Source organism: Podarcis filfolensis (genome assembly GCF_964270895.1).
Source record: "Podarcis filfolensis genome assembly, chromosome: 6".
In the NCBI taxonomy this organism is placed as follows: domain Eukaryota; kingdom Metazoa; phylum Chordata; class Lepidosauria; order Squamata; family Lacertidae; genus Podarcis; species Podarcis filfolensis.
Window position 1 is genome coordinate 4,437,083 of NC_139609.1, and position 20,646 is coordinate 4,457,728.

Consider the following 20,646-nt stretch of genomic DNA (forward strand, 5'->3'; position numbering starts at 1 on the left):
CATTGTCAACCTGGGAAGGTAGACTACCAGGAAAAGGAAACCTCTTATCCTAAACCTATTCTACCTTGCGGGGTACATTTGGGAGGAGGAAGGGCTAGGAAGTACACCCTACACAAATCCAGAGTGGAGTCCCCAAGTTGGTTGGATGGCATCCTTCTGACAATTCCTGCAGCCAAGCTCATGCCAAACGTCTTGCTCTGCTTTCCTTTGCACGACATCAGCAAGGCCGAGAGGGGGCCCTTGTTGTCTGGGCAGCCCAGGTAACTTTGGTGCTGCTTACACAGTGGTTTGACTTCACCCCAGAGGCATACTCCGTGGTCTCTTGAGACAGACGGATGCCAACAACCTCCCGCAACTTCCTTAGGAGGAATGCCCAGCAGTATGAATGTTGTAGTCCTGTGCTGCTCAGTCACGGCAGAGCTCAGTGGTGGGAGAGGCCAGCCAAGTCTCAGGGGAGTACTTGCCTGGAGGCAGAGCCTGTCAGGAGTATCTCACTTCACATAGACAATTGGTCTGTGGGTCAATAAAGCTGGGAGTCCAAGGTCACGAGAAGCAAGAAGCAGCAAGGTCTGACCAGGAACGACAAATGTTGTTCCCAGCAACTGACTGAGGCTGGAGAGCCTGCTTAAGAAAGCTGGAGCCAGCTGGTTTACATTTGTTCAGCTATCCTTAGCTTAAATCAGGAATGGTTAGCCTGTGGTCTGCAAGCTGCATATGGGCCCCTAAGAGGTGTGTGTGTGTGTGTGTGTCTGTCTGTCTGTCTGTCTGTCTGTCTGTCTGTGAAGGTGATGCCCCCAAACTGGAACACATAACTGATGACTCAGCAGTTGCCAAATATTCAGCAGCTGCCTACCCTACAAGTAGGGTGGCCATGACCACCCCTTCTAGCCCAGGTCAGGAGACTCCTGGATCTTATCAGACATCCCTAAGATTCCAAGGTAGCCTTTCTCAACTTTAAGTCTGCAGATGTTGTTGAACTACAACTCCCATCATCCTTGACCACTGGTCCCGCTGGCTAGGGATGATGGGAGTTGTAGTCCAACATTATCTGGGGACCTAAGCTTGATAAAGGCTGTTCCAAGTTGTTATGTGAGCCTTGGGCTAAAAGTTCAACAGCTCAGTAGCAGGGGACTAAGCAGCCAAGTACTGAATTTTGTACCTAGGCATTTACCTGAACAAAAGAAACACACACAATTCCAAAAGGAGGCAAAACCAGTTAGCACAAAAGAAACCACTTTATAATTGCCCATATGTACTTTTGTTAATGCCAGATCACAACAACCACAACACTCACTAAGCCTGTCTCTATACATCCCCACAACGCCATTGGCTCCACAGGGAGAAAACATACAGTACAGAACAAGAACTTGCTTTATACTAAATGGCATAGTGAGCTTATTAACCCATCAAATGACTGCAAGACTCAAACTTTGTAGCAGAGGCAACTATTCCAATCAACAGCCTCCTGGCTGGCCTTGGGGGAGTGGGGGGAGATCAAAACAAGGTAACACAGATGCCTCCAACTCCCTGTAAGCTTAACTAGGAAACAAAAAATACCTTCTACCCCAAAGCACAAAAAAGGAAATCACTTTTTTTGCAGTGCCCCCCTCTAGACACCCAATTTACATACCCCTTGAGCACTGCAATCCTATGTGTGTCACCGAAGTGAGTGAGTACAGGATTTCAGCCAAACTGTCATTTGGCATTATGCAAAATTAGCTACACAGCACTAAAAGTGTCCCAAAGAGCTCTGGCTACAAAATCCACAAAACAGCACACTCACAGCTTATGCACATTTAACTTGAGTGTGTTCAGCTTCACGTGCTTGGCAACTGAAAAATAAATAGGCAGGCACCCAGGAAGAAAAAACTTTGGCAATCCCTCCCTCCATTGCACCCAATGTGTTTTGACTATATGCAATTTTGGCTTTGGGTGCTATCCCCAAAATTTAGCCTCTAAGCAGGTTGCGGGCTTACTGTTTGTTTTCGTTTTGTTTATAGAAAAACAGCCTCACCACCTGTCTGAAAGTATTTGGCTGGTCACTTACAACAAAGCACCTAAATCTTTTAATGCATAAGCTCTGTGAAAGACAACCCAGTGACATGGCCGCCATTTTACCGCTGAAACATTGAGACACAAAGCTTTTAACAGAAGGTCACCAAGGCACCCTTTGTGGACGGCACCATCCCATTCATCACTGAGCCATTCTTCTTTCAGAAGGAAGTAACATCAACATCACTGCTCCCTGACAGTCCTACTGCTCTCTCATTCCCTTTCTGCCATGGCGTGCCTGACTATATTCTGCAAATCAATTTGCAGTCTGGAATGTGGTCTCTTATAGCATCACTGGGAATTTCTACTTTTTTAAAAAAACAACACCACCTAAGTTCCTAGAACACAAAATGGTAAGGGAAATATATGAAAGGAAAGTAGTCCATTTACAGGACAGGGCCTATTGAAATGTTCAGATATCGTTCATTCCCTCGCCTTTTCCTCCACCCTACACAGCACCACAGCCCAATTACTTTCTGCCCTTCAACTGTTTCCCTTCCTCTCATATTCTTTACAACCCCTGAGAGCCACTAAAACACAAACACTGCAATCAAAATTTATTGTGCAGATTAAGCAACCTTTTGCAAATGATGCAATAGGCATAAATTATTCCAAGTGCAGAATTTTTCTGACAATGGAGTAGTGTCAACCCAATTCTATCACATTAGCAGACCACTGATTATCAGCCTTTCTCCGCAGTTACGTGGTGTATGTTTTCAAAAAGATAATGACCATCACGGCCCCTACCTTTGCTGATATCTTCATATTCCAGCCAGAGCTGTTTTTGGACTTGCTTGTTGGGATACCAGATAGAGCAGGACTCTTCAAAGCCATAGACAGCTTCTTGTATAAAGTGGTTGCCAAACTGGTCCAGCAGGGCCACAAAATCTCCTCGGGATGTGGCTCCATCCAGGGAATGGAGGGCATTGCCAAAAGCTGCAAAGCACAACAAGCTGCAATTCAGGGGCAGGTTGAACGTGGGCGGAGAGAAATATAAAGCATGCAGGAAAAACCTCTCCTTGAAAACCAAGGGACTCTCTGCTCCAAAATGGACGAGATACTTGCTCACAAGCAAGGTGTGAAGACAACAGCCCCTTTCCATCATCTCTCCCTGGTGCCTGGCACTCAGAGGTGCCCCACTTCTGTACATGGAGGTTACACAGCACAAATAATAGTGATTTTAGCTTGCTACTTCATTAAATTGATTCATCTCTTACCACACCGAAAGGAGCCCTGAAGCGACTTAAAGAACCTCTCCTTCATGAGTGCATCCATTTTTCAAAAGTGATCCAAACTTCTTGCTCCCGCCACATATTCTGGTAGTCAATTCCATAATTTAATTAACTGATGTGACAAGAAATGCCCAAGTTCCACCTCCTGGGTCTCAGGCAGTGTGGCAGCCCAAAATCCACCCCACTCACTGGGCTAAGCAGCACTTACCTTGGGAGATTGTTAGCTGGTTGAGCTGGGCGTGGTACATGACGGAGCGCACTTTCCAGTGTTGCAGCAGAGGGTATCCAGACACCTCACTGAAGTTCACCATCCCTGTGACCAAAACAACAGGTAAGCTTGGCTTTGTCACTGGGGGAGGCACAGGAAACCAGCAGACAAGAACAAAAAGCAACACCCCCCCTCCTGAATTTCAGGTTTGGCCCCATTGTGTGATTTGGTTTGCACATTCAGCAGAAACAAGAAGTAAAGTTTTCCCCCTAGACTGTCCCGGGTGGAGATTTACAAGTTTAAATTGCCCCACACCACTTCCATTAGGAAATACGCATGCCAAGAAGACTTCGTTCTAGCTTGCTGAGAAGGCAGCTGCTTTTTGATGGACAGGGATGTCAGCCTCCCTGCTGCCCATCAATAATGAAGTATTTAGAATGCATCAATATATTTATATTTATTTATACCCAGTATAGTATATTTATTTATACCCAGTCTTTTCCCCCGACAAGGACTTAATACAAAATATGAACAGCTAAAAACATACAGGGGTGGGAATAATCAAACAACTATTAAACATTGATAGAACTTAAACCATAGACTTGCATAAAATCTATTAAAACCATACCAATAACTGCAACAAAAACAGCACAGCACCAGCCCTTTCATTAAAAGCAATCAGCTCCCAAAAGCCCACTGGAACAAGCAGGTCTTCACCTGCCTGAGGAAGGGCAACAAGGAGGGAGCCAGTCTAGCTTCTCCAGGGAGGGAGTTCCAGAGTCTGGGAGTAGCCACGAGAAGGCCCTCTTCCCAGGCAGGTTCATATATGGGAGCTGGACCTTTCAGATATAAGCTTGGACATAAGCACACCACCTCTGCTCAGAATTCCCCCAACTGTGATTGTGCCAAATGTATAAATTGGTCTTCAGTCAAAAACCACTCTTGGGGCTCACCTAATTCATATTCAACTATATCCAGCAACTATATGAAGTCCAAGCAAGCTGACATCTCTGTGGCAGGCCAGATTGCGCTCCTGGCACGGCAGGCAGCAGAGTGTTGTTTGATTTCCAGGTTGGCGGCATCACTGCAGAGCAGGAGCTAGGCCAGCTCTGAGAGCCAATCAGCAGCCTAGGCTGGCTCCCAGGGTGGACTTCCAGACCAGAGTGAAGACTTACTGTCCTTTGATCTGTGGACGAGCTATAAACAGGAGCCCAGTCTGCTGCTTCACCGGTGCTCCTGCCCCCATGACTTGTCCACCCACCAGCTCTCCTTGGATGCTGGTTTCTCGTTAATGGGGCCGAGGAGGAATTTTACACAGGGCCCAAATTGGCCTGGGATTGTGTGGTTTTTGCCTTTCTCATAGCAGAGCTGGGTTTAAACCAATTGTTATATATACATTTATTGTTCTATCCAATGGCCACAACATTCAGCAAGAGTATAAAATAAAATAAAATAAAATAATAAAATAATAAAGAGCATACATCCGTAAGATAAAAATCTGCAAAAACATTGCTGGGTTCCTGAGCATTAAAACACAGTTCCCCTTGTGCATTTTTGACAGCACCAATTCTAATATTATTTTGCCTTTTTAAAATCCAATTTGCCAACATCCATGATGGAAGAGAGAGAAGTTACCAGAGACACCAACAAATTCAAACCCAGCTTGATTTCAGATTAAACGTCTGAAAAACCACAACAATTTATAGTGATTTTATCTAACTCTTTTTTTCCTCTCCCTCCCCCCACAGAACCAGCACTTATAGGGCCACCCTGTGCACTATTGTCACTCAAAAGAAACCAAACCATTTCTGCCAGGTTGTGCCTGCTTGCTTATATGAACAAAGGCTTCAGAAAGTGATCTCTTAGGGGCAGGCTAACAGATCATGAGTGATGTCTTTCATCAGTGGGTGGATTCTTGCTCCATGCTGTGCCAGCTCCCCATCGACCATTACCAATTAAAAGTTGTGGCCATTTTTAACCCATTCACTGCCTCTTCTCTGCTACTGCTCCTTGTGCCTGCCTCCCTGCATATATGCTCCCTCTGTGAAGCTGCTGGATCTGGAGACATGCACAGATGTTTTCCATTTGAATGGGTCTAGAGCACATAGAACCTGCAGTGACCTAGAACCTGACTTGCAGTTCTTGGGTTTCTCAGAGTGATGCTCATTGCCTTTTTTTCTAGGGAAAAAAAAAGGTGCCAGTACTCACTGACGGCTCCCGCCCCGTCCATCACAAGCGCGGCCAGCTAGGCAACCAGGGCGCACACAGCCAGCAGCAGGACACAGGGCACAGCGGGGGAAGTACGACACACATTGTGTGCCACTCACTCTCACGCTCTTCAGGGAGCGGGACTCGTGCACCCCAGACAGCCCTGGGGGTGTGATGACAGGAGTCAGGCTTTGCTCATGCCTTTGTTGGCTCCCCATGTGGCTGAGCACCTCTGTGGTGGTGGGAATGTGCTGGTACTGTGAACTGGTGAGCACCATAAGAAAAAAAGCACAAGTGAGGTCCCCACGGTTCATTAAAAACGGCAACATTCTCAAATCTGATTTCTGTATCTCACTGTGAGTCCTCTTTAGTTGGCTGTTATGCTTTTCCCCCCTGCTGCTCCCCTGGGAGAATGCTTACCTTTTGGACTTAACAAACCTCCTTTCCTGGGCAAGCAAAGCAATTAATGTGCTACATAACGGCCATTCACCTTCACCCAATTTCCTGGGCAACGGCAGCCCAGTTGCTTTCAAGCAGCCAAACTGGTTAAAGCACTTAATTCAAGAATATGCCTAATTAAATGTTGCTTCAGACTGCAAGAGATACAGAGGCAGGTGTGGGGCAGGAGCGGGAACAGGGGTGAGCGGGAGGCTGGAAGGTGTGGAGGTGGAAGAGAAGCACTAATTATACTAAAGGAAGGTCTGTGGGTCAGCAACTCTTCGGTAATTAAAAATACAACTTGAAAGGAGCTTGCTTGTGCTTGTTTCTTTTCTGCAGCCCAGTCTCTACTTCTGAAGATAACAAGCCTCCCCCCTACTCTCTGCCCCCCCTTTTCCTAAGAGGCCTGTCCCAAAGGCATGGCCCCACCACGTTAATTTCCCCACTAATTGCGTTTTTAATGAGCTGTCTTCCACACACAGCAGGCTGGGCATTTCCCATGGGCTCCCAAGGGGCAGGCACAGCCTCAACCCATGCCAAGGGGTGTGGGCATAGGCACTTAGGAGCTTCTGAATGCCAGCTGCAAGGGAGGAGAAAGGGGCTGGATGGTGAGTGGCAATGCTCAGTCCCTCGAGCCGATGTTGAACGGGGAGCCGCCACATTCATTCCACAGAGCCCCTCTGGCCACAAAGCAGCCCAGCCTCTCCTCTAAAGCAGCACCTTGGGGCAGGGTTGTATGGCAAGTTGCCGAATGTCACACCTTTTGCAGCTACCCCCTACGTTCTCCAGAAGCACTGACTCCTTCAGTACCTGGTCTACTACACATGCACACCCACAAGCAGGATGGGGGAGGTAAAGCCCCGAAATCATGCACAGAAACAAAGCCTTCATTATAGTACATCCTATGGGTTTTCAAGTGCTGCCTTCCTCAGGAGCAAGATCTTATTGCACTGTTCTTGCTCCAGTTCATTTCATTATCTCATTCCTACTAATTTGTAGCGGCAGTTGTTTTTGAAGCAGTGAGCCCTGACTGAACCGCTTCCACAGATAGAGGAACATGATAGGAGATAAGGTATTATTGCGCCTGAAAAAGACGGTATATGAAAACATTATTATTATTATTATTATTATTATTATTATTATTATTATTATTATTATTAATATATGCCACCTTTCAATCAAAGATCACAGGGCAGTTCACAACATAAAAATGAGAGCACAAAATACATAATGCTTCTTGAGGAGTGGTTTTACCACTGCCTCCTTCAAGCAGGCTGGGTCTACCCCCACTTGGTACAGGTAAAGGGACCCCTGACCATTAGGTCCAGTCACGGACGACTCTGGGGTTGCACGCTCATCTCACACTATAGGCCAAAGGAGCCGGCATTTGTCCGCAGACAGCTTCCAATTCATGTGGCCAGCATGACTAAGCCGCTTCTGGCGAACCAGAGCAGTGCACAGAAATGCTGTTTATCTTCCCACCGGAGCAGTACCTATTTATCTACTTGCACTTTGACGTGCTTTCGAACTGCTAGGTTGGCAGGAGCAGGGACTGAGCAACGAGAGCTCACTCCATCACGGGGATTCGAACTGCCGACCTTCTGATCAGCAAGCCCTAGGCTCTGTGGTTTAGACCACAGCGACACCCACGTCCCCCACTTGGTAGGAGGCTTTAATCACCTCCCTGGCCTACCCGGCTGTTGGTTCCTTGGTAGTTTTTATCAGCCAAGAGGTGCAAGGGTTCAGAGAACAAGTGGTCGCCTTGACTGACCCAAGCACCTTGTCTACATCTCAAGCCTTACAAACTGAAACTCAGCTGAGATTCCTTCATTGCAGGGGGTAGGACTAGATAACCCTTAGGATCCTTTCCCACGTTACGATTCTACGATTCTCTGATTCATCCAACACAACAAGACTAGAAAGTGCTCTGGACACCCCTTGAGATTCAACTGTTGTAACAATGAGGTTGTGATCCCAGTGGATGCGAGCGATTTTATCCTCAAAATGCTTTGCAAGCAAGTCACAGCAAGCTACTGTCAGTTCTGCAACCTCCTTTGGGTCAGACTGTAACAGGCCCTGCACTACCTTGAAAAGCTCTACCAGAAGGCACGATGAGGATGCAATGGAGGCAGCAAAGTATGCCTTCTTTGCTGCCTTCACTGCCACTAGATAACCTTGATTATTACACCTCACCAGCGTTTGATTGCATTCGACTGAAGTTTCCCACCACTCGTGTTTGAGCAGTCTCCAAGCTTGTTTCCTTGCCCTAAGCCCTGGAGTGTAACAGGGAGCCTAGCAGGCTCCACCAAGTGGGAGAGGAGCTCAGGGGCGATCCTGTCAATGGCACGACCCATTTGGATGATCCAGAGGTCGGCCAGGGCTTCAACAGGAGCACCAGTGGTATCAGCCAGAAAATCCACCAGAGCCATCTGGAAGCCTATTGGGTCCATCAGCCTACAAGGGTGGACCATCCTAATATGTTCCCTACCTCTGCAGAGGGAAAAGGGTGCTGAAAGCCTCAATCTCTGGACCTTGTTTTCTCAACTGAGCACGAGGAAGGTGATTTAAAAGTGGGGAAAATTGACATCAGTCCCTTGTCATGGTCAGATCTGCTCGGATTCAATGGTAAAATGTGGTTTTCACGGGGCAAGTGCTGGGACCAAAAAACAAAAACCCCCACTCAGATACAGTGCTTTAAACCCCCGACCAGTGCCTAAAGACACAGCGCAAATGAACTTATGGGTGAACACTTGCCTGTAAATCTGAACACAACTCTCGGTCAGTTTATGCACTTCTACAGATTCTGGACTGCTCTTCACATATTTTATGCATACAAAACGTTTATATTATGGGGGGAAAGCACTGAAAAATGTGCATTTCATATAAAAAGTGTGTTCAAAATGTGTAGAATTGAAATGTGCACTTTCAGTATGATATTTCAAAAAAAATATGACAAAATGGGATGGAATGGACCTGTGACTGCTAGCAAGACTGGAATAGGGCAGAATTAGGCTGCCAACCCCCTCAGACTTCAGGTCCAGCCTGCAAGTTACAAGGCAACCACCACATGGAACATAGGGAGCCACCTTACAACAAGTCAGTCCACCTGCGCTCCCCTTGGTCCTATGGCTCTTACAGCCTTTGTGGAAGCAACACATTTCCATGCAGTTAACAGGTTCCCTCTCCTTAGTAGTGCTGCATTTTAGCACAGGTGGGGGTTCTGTTCCTGGCCCCCATGCACATTGGCAGAGCACGCATAAGCCTGCCCCATCCTCGTTATACCCCCTTCCTGCCCTCTTCCAGGTCCAAAAGGACCCGTGTGGTGGTGGTCACACATCAATTGGACTTACACAAAATGGTCACCACCTGTACCTAGGCTTTGAGGTTGACACAGGCCCTCTCCGGAGTACCTGGAAGAACGGAGAAGGCCCTGGTACCTTTGAATTGCTATTTACTTCAGCACATTCAGGTCCTGACCACGTTAAAGTGACTATCTCGTCTCTGAAGTGATTATGGAAAAAACAGAGGACCTCCTTACTCAGCGCCTCTGCTCTCTCATGCACATTCGGAGTAACGCCTGATCTGCTTAGACTGGTAAATAAAATCAAGCATTTATTTCCTTTTTAAAACAAAAAACCCCTTATGATCAGCCAGCAGGAATCAAACTACTTCCTTTCTCATGCACCATCTGCAGAGCAGTTTCTTTAATTATTTACATTTTATTGAAGTTTTATGCAATCAGCAAAAAGAGCATAGAATCTCTCTCCTACACACCCACTGAACACACACTCAAATCATATTGCCCTTACACTTATCCATATTACCTACTTCAAGAAAAGGGTGTCTAAAGGGAAAAAGCAATGAAATAAAATTTCTCAGAGGCATTTCTGATGCAGTTATAATGTTTTGCTACCTTTCTTGGCTACTTTCTCACCTGCACTATTCTCAAAATTGCCCACAACAAAATTGTAAGAAGTAACTTGATACTGCCCTGTGCAGCTTTTGAGACTAGACAAGAGGCTGGATGGACACGGAAGAACTCAGACTGGGATTACTCACCGGTAAGGAAATCTGGGTCAGGGGTAGGCTCAGAGAGCTCCTCTTGGCACTGGTTCTCTAGTGGAACAGTGGCCAACACCAACCCATCTGGCAACTGCTGCTCCAAACCACGGGCAAAGTTATTCTGTCTGGAAAAACCCAAGAGAGACAAGTTCAGAATCTGCAAAACAACAGAAAAGGTTGGTTCAAAAGACACTGAGAAGAGAAGAGCAGCCCTCTCTACAAGAGCAACCCATGTCAAACCAGCTCTCAGAAACGGCAGTGGTGTCCTCCTGGCAGTGCCAACACTCCATTCACAGGGATTGGTGAGGTTGGTGCATGCACACCTCCAGGGCCACGTTGACCTCACTGCCACCACCTTACACCATCCCAAGAGAATTGCCACTACCAGCAATGAGCAGGCCATGAATACGTCATCCTGCAAACAAGTGGGCAAAACTCTGCACTGCTGACTGCTCTCTGATTGAAGATGAGCTGCTCTTTTGTGGTGGTGTCAATGCTTGAGGAAGAACAGCTAGAGCAGAGACCAGATGGGGCTGGGAGGTTAAGCATCCCTGTTTCTGCTTCTCCGCTGGAAATTGCTCTTTCCCTAAAACCTTTCTTATATGCAGCCTCCATTCTTATTCTGCCCATCAGAACTCCTCCACAAGCTTGTCTAATTATGGGCAACTGCCCTGCTCTGGCTAAGACACACATCTTGCTACATTTGCCTCCCTCCCACCCCTCTCTTTTCTCACTCCCCTCTCCTTTGTGAAGCTGCATATTCTAAGAACTCAGAGGCAGCCCCTTTTGCAGTTTTGCATACACTGTAAAAGCACAACACACACGGATACTGCTGCATAGGCAACTCAAAGAACAGCAAGCCTTTATCCATCACCTGAAGGTCCCCTTCAGCACCTGCCCAGGTGCCACCTCCCGAGTTTGATTGTTGTAACCATAGAACATCTCCCCAAAGAGAGTTTGGTTCATGGGCAGCTCCCGGCTCTCTTCACAGTCGCCACCCTCTGGACACGACTCTGAGATTAACTGGCATGATCGTCCATCTATGCCTAGCTTGTAATCTTCGATGCATCTGCCATGGGAGGGAATGCAAGGGACACGGTTACATCTTGTTGTGAGAGCTGTAGAAGGGAAGATGCCTGGCTCTGGAAGCGTACTTTCGACAATAGAAGAACCCATGCACAAGTAATTTGCTGCTGCAACGCTGTGGTGAGACACTGTGTCGGAGGATCTCTCCAACGATCTCAGAAATGAAATCATGCTATTCAGCTAGAGAGCGAGAAAGGTTAACACTATAGGTCTAACTCAGCAGTATGTCTCCAGCAAACCCTTTCCACACTGACTTGTGTGCTAAGAAACTCCTGCATGAGGCAGATGATACCAGGGCATGTCCCAACCAGTGCTTTTCTTCTAGAAAAAAGGCCCCATTACTGCGTACCCTTGAATACCCCCAGAAAAAAGCACTGGTCCTAAGATGCATGATCCGTTCACATGGACCTCACTTTTGCCTCATGTGAAGTGAGAACGAAACTTAGAATGCACACCAAAACACTCAATCACAGCTTTTTCAGCATGTTACATTGGAAAGATTGATCGAGGCGGGCAAACTGTCTACTATGAAATGTTGAGAAAAGTTTAGGAAAGTAATGCGTGAGGTATTAGTGTATGTCGAATTTTTCGACTTTCAAATTCCAAAAAAAAATGAAAGGAGCTAAAAAGTCGTAACATGACTTGGGAATTTTGGTTAAATTTATATAATTTAGTTTTGCTCTGTAAATAAAGTGTGTGTTTATTTGCTTGTTAATCAAATGTAGACTTACCAAGCTAAATGTTGTCCAATCACATAATAGCAAATTTGAATTCCTCACATCATAAACCATATTTAAAAAACCCCTCAGTGAATAAATTTCACCTCCTAAAATGACGCATCCTAATGAGGTGTTATTTATAACCCTCTCCAGCCTCTCTGACTGAGGGAGTCACTCCCATACCTCAGACAGGCAGATACCAACCCACTCATCTCAGAACTATACAGGTAAGGATACGTATGAAATTACTCCTCCCAACTATTCTCCTGGATTTTGGCATTCCAGATTACTAAATCTAATTTCCAGAGCAGTGCTGATAAATTAGCAAGCAGCATTCTTCTAATTTATTAAATTTCTGAATTTTGTTCAGGCCATGGAGCTTTCACAATTTGCTATTTTTCAGGCCATGTCTCTTGACCCCCTTGCAGGATCTCAACGTGCTTCAACTTTGATCGAATCACAGCAGGAAAAGGAATCCTCTAGACCAGGGCTTCCCAAACTTGGGTCTCCAGCTGCTTTTGGACTACAACCCCCATCATCCCTGACAACTAGTCCTCTAGCTAGGGATGATGGGAGTTGTAGTTCCAAAACAGCTGGGGACCCAAGTTTGGGAAGCCCTGCTCTATACAATGGCTACCATATTATCATTATTTCAGCTTCTTAATTAAGGACTATGGGCAGTAGCCAACTAATGTGCCCCATCAGGACAAGGATTTGCTCTTGTGCAATGGGACTCTTCCCCTCTCTTCCTCCTGTGTGCACCCCATGCCCTCCCCATATCTGCCCTCGAGGGTTGGGGGAGACCCAGAAGAGATTTAGGGAGCATGCCAGGAGAGGAGAGGGGGGAAACCCTGTTGTAGAAATGAAAAATTTTGTGCTAATGAGACATGTTACTCAGAGCTACTTTGGATGCTCAGCGTTACTATGGAATAACCACTAGCTTATTGCTTTGAAGAGAAAACCAGGAGTAACTGAGTGCTACAAAGGGAGTTTGAAGTGTAGATTAGCAGCATAGCAGCTATAAATGGTGCACTTAATACCGAGAAAAGAAAAATAAGCACAGCCAGACTTACAAACACACAAATAAAGTTCAACAAAAGATGTTCCACATTCCTGGAAGATACTAAAGATGTTTGTGGAACTCACCCACAGAACATAAGGATATTGTATAGAACAGGATCTTCTGGCAAAGGCACCATCTGCTGCAGGCAGAGCTGCTCACAACCACCATTGAATCCGTCCGAACAGTCCACACCAATGTGGCGATCGTAGCAGCCAGTGCCATCTTTCATGGGGCTGAGGCCAGGCGGACACTAGCATGACAAGAAAGCACAACAGCACAAACCAGCTTAGCCACACACAGGAGGTGGGAGATTGCAGAGCTCTTGCTTTCTGCTTCGCTCGACACAAAATTGTGTTAATGGCACGCAACAGCATAATCGCACCTCCGCTGGCTGCCTTCCAACAACAACCGTACAAAAACAAACTTTGCTGCATCTCCCATCTGGGCAGTTCAAGGCATCATGTTTAGTGAGAAAAACTCAATTAGAACCCTACTATTTCTCTTTTGTTTGAATCAGTGGCAAGATCTTCTCTGCTATTTCCTTGATTCTCATTTCTTGGAACCGATTCTGCTTCCCCCCACCCTTTCTCCTGCTCCTCCTCTCCCACATTCTTTCTACTAGATAATTCCACAATACCATTCACACTCCAGGCTCATAACCTTAGTGTTACATTCCTAATCTCAGTTGTAAAATCTCATCGCTTTCATCTTTGTAATAATACCTGCAACTATTGGCCCTTTTCTCTCATTTGATGTGACTGAGTAGCTTGCTCTCTTCCATTATTTCTCACTTCAACTGTTTTAACACTTCCTCTTCTTGCTAAGTCTTCCTATCTCCTCTAACTTGGGCACTGTGTCTTCCTTAGCCTCGGTGCAATCCAGAGGAGGTGCTCCTCTATTCGGTGGGTGAATAGGCAATCACCCCATTCATCATCACCCTCATCCAGGCTACTGCTTTCTTCATAGTTACCCAGGAACTATTGGATGCACTAGATGTGAGGAGGTATCTGTGTGTGTGCACACGCGCGCGCGCGCACACACACACACACACACAGCTGGATTCAGGATGGACTCAGGTTCCTGCAGGGATTCTGCATCTGCAGACTGATGAGAGAGTTGAACCTTTAACTGCAGTTGTTTTTAGGCGAACAATGTGCTTGCAGAGAACTCTGAACTGCATCCATCTCCGGTTACTTGAGAAAAGGGTCATGGTGCTACCTGCATGGTCAGACATCTAAACAATTGAATCAGGAGCCCCCAGTTATCCAGGGACTGTTTCCCTAGGCTTTCCAATTCGTTTCAGTTTTTGGATTGAGATACGGAACACAAGAACAACTTGGAACGAACTGAGTTAAAGAGCTATCCAGCTCAGGGAAAATACTGTCAAGAAGGTTCTTCTTTCAAATGGAGCCCTTTGAGGCACACAGTGGAAAGAGTCACGGGCTGCTCTCTATCCTTCTTCATGTATTTTGGCTCATGAGGTGTTAACAGAGGATTTGTTCCTGAAATGATTTCCCCCTCACAGTCCTGGTGACTGAAGCTCACACAACAAGTCACAGGTTGCTTGCTGACACTAATTCTGCAATTTCCAAAACAAACGGCCCCCTGTGGGCTCACTAGGCTCTCATCCTGCCCCATGTCGCACTTCCCCCTTCAGTGCCAGCTGGAATGCTGAAGCACAGGAGCACTTTAGGTGTTTTTACGATGCTGGCACTTGATGAGCAAGCCCAGATGTTCAGGATGACGGCAAACAGGCAAATGAGGAGCCTGGGGATCCTGCCCAGCACCCATCCCCATCTCATTGGCTTCCCATCTGTCTGACCAGATGTGCAAGCAAGTTGGGAGTGGGTGGGCAAGTGAGGTACGTGTGCGTGTGTGTGCGCGCGCCTCCCTCCCTCCAATTGATCTGACTCCTTTGTGGCCATTTGCAAGAACCATTTGCTGTCGACTCTTGCGTAGCTCCCACTCTTTTACGTGGACCAGGGGCAGGTATTTGCTAGTGGATTGTGTCTCAAGTTTGTGTAGCATAAGCAATAAAAAGGCAGCGGTGCCTCAGTGCAACGCTCCCTGCACTATCCTTTGTAACCTGCACCATTCAGCAGCAAATCATGTGTTTGCTACACTACAGCATCTGCAACGCTCGGGCATTGGATGCTACACTGGTGGGAGTCACCCCCTTACATGCTCTTCTGCTTTGTCGCCACCCCCTGCTACTTCCCTATAGCCTCATCATTTTCTTCAGATGGAAATAAGGTTTAAAACTTGTGCAAAGTGCACATCAACTATTCTGATTAAAAAGGCAAAGGGAGCCATGACCATTAGGTCCAGTCATGGCCGACTCTGGGGTTGCGACGCTCATCTCGCTTTAATGGCCAAGGGAGCCGGCGTACAGCTTCCGGGTCATGTGGCCAGCATGACTAAGCTGCTTCTGGCGAACCAGAGCAGCGCACGGAAACGCCGTTTACCTTCCCGCCGGAGCGGTACCTATTTATCTACTTGCACTTTGACGTGCTTTCGAACTGCTAGGTTGGCAGGAGCAGGGACTGAGCAATGGGAGCTCACCCCGTGGCGGGGATTCAAACCACTGACCTTCTGATCAGCAAGTCCTAGGCTCTGTGGTTTAACCCACAGTGCCACCCGCGTCCCTTCTATTCCGATTACAAGGATGTATATACCAGATGCCTTGTTCTATATCATACTAATACCTCCAGCACACCAGAAGCTGCCTTATGCTGATGGAGTCACATGACTGCTCCATCTAGCTGAGTCTTATTCTATCCTGACTGGCAGTGGCTGTTCAGGGTTTTGGACAGGGAGCAGCTGGAGATGTCAGGAATTGTACCCTGTGGCCTTTTGCTCTTCAGACTGCCACTGAGCTTTGGCCCTCCCCTGAGGGTGTTAAGTTATAAGAAGTTCCGCTTTCGTGTTCTGAAACCATTGAGTCTGCATTAGTGTCCCACAGACAAGGCAAGCCTTGTTCAGCAAGGATAATAGCATCTTCAAGGATACGGTGTGTGTTTTTGTGAGGGAATACGTGGGTTTGGCCTCCTGGGAGTTGTAACTGTGATACAACCTTTCAGACTCTGCCTCCTATAATTAGGGTACTGCAAATGTTTGTGATTTTTTTTTTTACTTAAAGCAAAAATTGCACATTTGCCACTGCAGTCAAGTATCCCAAACAGTCTTTGAAAACAGTCTTTGAAGAATAAAAGGGGAGTGAAACCAAAATGTGAGGAGAGGCCATGAAGCCAGCAATGATATGAAAGCACATTAGATTTGCTCTTTAAATGGGGAATGACATGCAGTTAAGCATGTGGTGTGTAAGAACAATTGGACACTGCAAAATTCTCACCCGTGCTTTTGACAACAGCAAAATATATGTCTCAAAGTATGCTGTTTTCCGATTGCACCAACTGTAAGGAAAATTTGGCTGTGGTGACAAAATTTACCACCTTTGTGCATTTATGAGATGGAAAGCAAGACCAGGAAACTTTTAAGTCCTTATGCACCTCTTATATGTGTCAGAATTGCAAAACAGACATTAATCCATTTAAGGACTTTTTGCTGCTACTTTAAGAGATTATATTAATTGCTTAAGGTTTTTATTTGTGGATTTATCTTATATATGGATCATCATACAGTGGTACCTCAGGTTAAGTACTTAATTTGTTCCGGAGATCTGCACCTAACCTGAAACTGTTCTTAACCTGAAGCACCACTTTAGCTAATGGGGCCTCCTCCTGCTGCTGCGCCACCGGAGCACGATTTCTGTTCTCATCCTGAACCAAAGTTCTTAACCTGAGGTAATATTTCTGGGTTAGCGGAGTCTGTAACCTGAAGCGTATGTAACCCGAGGTACCACTGTACTATGTGTTTTGTTGTAAGTGAATGAACTGTGTTTTTACGTGCTTCACAATTTTATTCATACCTATGTATTAAATGTCCTGAACATGTGAAGCCAGAGGAGGTGGAATTAAATGGGTACATTCTCTTCCCCTCCTCCACTCCCTTGATCACTCCTTCTGCTCATGCTGCTCATGGCCCTGTCAGCAGTCATTTCAGAGATCTCTGTGCAGAAAGTGTTCCACCTGCTGATCCCCCCCCCCCAATTCATCACACATCCGACTTTGGCGCAATGCCTCTCCCAGTCCAGAGCAGGTGCAGAGGAAGAGAATCAGCAATGGGACGTGTGCAGCAGCTTCACGGGCGCAGTTTGAAGCAGATGGATTGCTTTCCACCGATCTCTCCTGGGAGTCCTTGTGCAAAAGGGTGCAGTGAAATGGGCTGCGGGGGCGTGAGAGCAGGTGGGGAGGTGGAGGAAGGGAACATCTGCCACAGAGCAGTTAGCAAGCATCTCCTCCAGAGCAATGGGGGCTGGTAGATAGACAGTGGCGGAGGCAGCAGGAAGAGTGGACTCTGGAGACAGAGAATTAAGTTGTCAGGACCCGACCCCATGTGGGAGCTTCACTTATAAATATAGGGATGCCAGGGCCCAAGCCTGCATGGAACCTACCCACCACATTCTCAGCCAGAAGTTCTCCCACTAATCATAGGTGCACATGAACTTTCTGTGGTTTCATGGTAGTTAAGGAAAGGCTTGCTTGTTCCAACGGGTGCACATAATCTCTCCCAGCTAATGCATAATGTGGTACATTCAGCTTCCAGGGGACAAGGAATTTAAAAAAGAAAACCTGTCTCAGGCCAGAGTCCTCTACAGATCAAGGCACCACTGACTGTGGCCTATGAAATTTGGCCTTATATTTGTTTGTTTTTGTTTGTTTTTATTATGATTATTTATAAAATTTATTTTCAAGGCAACTTATAACAAGTTAGCTAAGAACAATAACACAATACAGTGAAATAGCTTGATATAAGTGTTGCTGCCTCCCTTGCCATCAGAGGTTTCTGAAGCTCTGGAAGGCACAGAAGAGTACCTGTAAGGTAAGTCACACCTGCTGAATTTCTGTTTCTCGTGCAGCTGTCAAGAAATAATGGTAAGCATCTGCACAGTGGTTGAGAGCATTCAAAGAGCTTCATATACGCTCTGCTCACCTCTAATAATAACTGAGTGCACATTCTTGACCACAGAATCGTTTGTCCAAATTTGAACAATAAGGTGCAAACAGAGGTTGCACTCTAATACTTTCTGAACTTTTCAGCTGGGAAGTTTGCAAAAGCACATTCCTGGCTAGCTTTTGAAATGGGAGTTCTTCCATTTTGGTGGTTTGTTTATTTCAACTTACTCTTGAGTCTTGTGGCAGAGGGCATGACAGAAAGTGAGATAAAAAGAGCAAGGACCAGAAAAATGTCTTGCTGTGAATTTCTGTTTATGGGGAATGACTGATGACATTCCTCTTAGGACTGACTCCTCCTAGTGGAAGGAACAGGCAGGGCCCACTAAAGCTTTTCTTCTTCACTCCAGGGGGAGGAGACCTACCTCTCACCAAAACACCTGGCAGAGCAGACAACTCCTCGGCCCACATCCCAACCTCAACACCCTGAACGCTGGGTTTGCATGTGCAAAAGCACTTACTCAATGGAACAACTGGGGCAGGCAACACACCAATCAAGCAGAAAATGGAGCTCCCACTTACCCAGGTTGTTTGTTGTGTCCTCGGGTTTCTGTGGCTCACCCAACCCTGTCTCTTCCACATTCACTTATTAGAAAGAATACCATCTCCGCAGCTCCAGGGGAATTTTGCTAATATTTAAATAGCTACTGAGCAGATTGTACCAACAAAGAGTATGACTCATCCATTCCCTTTGGCACCCACGCTAATTCATCGAAGGACTTCTTCACACATTAAAAAATACACAAATGTACCGTATTTTTCGCTCTATAGGACGCACCGGACAATAGGATGCACCTTGTTTTAGAGGGGGGAGAACAAGAAAAAAAAATCTCACCATCTCTGCCCAGCGCCCCTTCAGCGAAGAAGCATGAGGCGCTGCGCAGAGAGGGGGAGAATTCCCCCCCTCTTGTTTTCCCCCTCTAAAACAAGGTGCCGTTTAAGGTGCGTTCAGTCACTTTCAGGCGGCTACCTTAGAAGCCTGGAGAGCGAGAGGGGTCGGTGCGCACCGACCCCTCTCGCTCTCCAGGCTTCAGGTTCCTTTCGACCTGCTCTTTGGGGCTGGCGGGGGGAAGCCCACCACCAGCCCCAAAGAGCAGGTCGGGGAGCAGTGGAAAGGCGCGCAGCGGAGAGGCTTCTGCCATAGTCGTGCATCACTTCTCCAGCTGGGAGAGGGTCGCGGGGCTATGGCTTCTTTAGCCCCGCACGCGCTCTCCCGGCTGGAGAGGTGGTGCGCGGCTAAAGAGGCTCCTGCCATAGCCGCGCGCCACCTCTCCAACCGGGAGAGGGTCGCGGGGCTATGGCTTCTTTGCTCCATAGGACACACACACATTTCCCCTTCATTTTTGAAGGGGAAAAGTGCGTCCTATAGAGCGAAAAATACAGTACATCAAAGATGTTTTACGTGTATTCTAAAAAAAAGTGAAGTGTGGAGGTGGCAAACTTGTAGTTGCAAGAGTGTGTAACATACAGAAAGAGTGTGCATCGTACTCATTAGGAAGTCGAGTGTCATGCCAGGTTCCTACCAGGTGTGGCAAGGCAGTGTGGCAAGTCTATATTTGTCTTGCATAAGGGGGAAGCTGGGCATAAAATGGGGAAACTGTAGGAGACGGGAGACAAAGAACAGCCACAGAGCTGAAAGATAATACAAACATATGGGGCTTTGTCCGCTGCCTTGTGGGATTTCCTCAGGAGAAGAAAAGGCTAAGGATTAAACCCTACACAAATCCGGAGCGGAGTCCCTAAGATGGCTGGATGAATGGTGCTTTCTATGCGTCCTTCCAGCAACTCCTGCAGCCAATGTGGTGCCAAACGTATTGCTCTGATTTCTAATACGCCAAACAAATACATTGAGACCCCAAATAAATCATGTGTGCAAACAGACATTTATCTTTGCAATCCCACTTTCCCAAGAGGCAGCTGCATCACTCTCAATAAAAAGTACACGAACCATACAACCCGTAGAATCCAATTTCCGATCTGCAATGCAGCGGAAGTTCTTGCTGCAGCCACCATTGTCCTTGGAGCAGTCCCGAACTGGCCCAAATGAATCCAGAAGAACCTCCAGGTTGTCAAAAGAGGAGGAAGTCATCAGTTCTTCCCTGCAAGGGAGAAAAATACCATTGTTAATATTCATTGTTTTAATATTACTATTCGTTGCAGCACATCAGTGTTCTTTGAGCTTTGAGCAGATGCTGCTGGACTGCAAATCCCATCATCCCTGGCCATTGGCCAACAACATCTGGAAGGCCTACTATGCTTAGCAGGAGAGCATTAAAGTAGCTTAATACATGGAGCTGTGTGTCTCTGCTAAAGGATGACTGAGCACAGAGACAGTGTAGCTGCAGATGATGTGAGTTCTTTGTGGCTGTGTACAGATGCCCATTTCTGCGGACCATCGGTAGCTTGAAAACTGGAATACAACCAATTAATGTAGTAGGCATTAACTACTCATTAACTGCCCATTTATTAGTACAGGCAATGCTCCATTTGCATGAGGGATAGGTGT

At 46.6% G+C, this 20,646-nt stretch overlaps 1 protein-coding gene across 2 annotated transcripts in view; it reads right to left on the reverse strand.

The window, feature by feature from the left end:
- The window catches only part of ASTN1 (astrotactin 1), a 215,908-nt gene that overhangs the window by 34,053 nt on the left and 161,209 nt on the right, over nucleotides 1-20,646 (reverse strand). For both annotated transcript variants that reach the window (XM_083621545.1, XM_083621546.1), the window contains exons 11-16: nucleotides 20,089-20,239; nucleotides 13,152-13,318; nucleotides 11,075-11,269; nucleotides 10,198-10,325; nucleotides 3,493-3,597; nucleotides 2,800-2,988 (exon numbers count right to left, since the gene is read on the reverse strand). In XM_083621545.1, coding sequence (XP_083477671.1) covers nucleotides 2,800-2,988; nucleotides 3,493-3,597; nucleotides 10,198-10,325; nucleotides 11,075-11,269; nucleotides 13,152-13,318; nucleotides 20,089-20,239 — 935 coding nt within the window. The remainder of the gene's footprint in view (nucleotides 1-2,799; nucleotides 2,989-3,492; nucleotides 3,598-10,197; nucleotides 10,326-11,074; nucleotides 11,270-13,151; nucleotides 13,319-20,088; nucleotides 20,240-20,646) is intronic.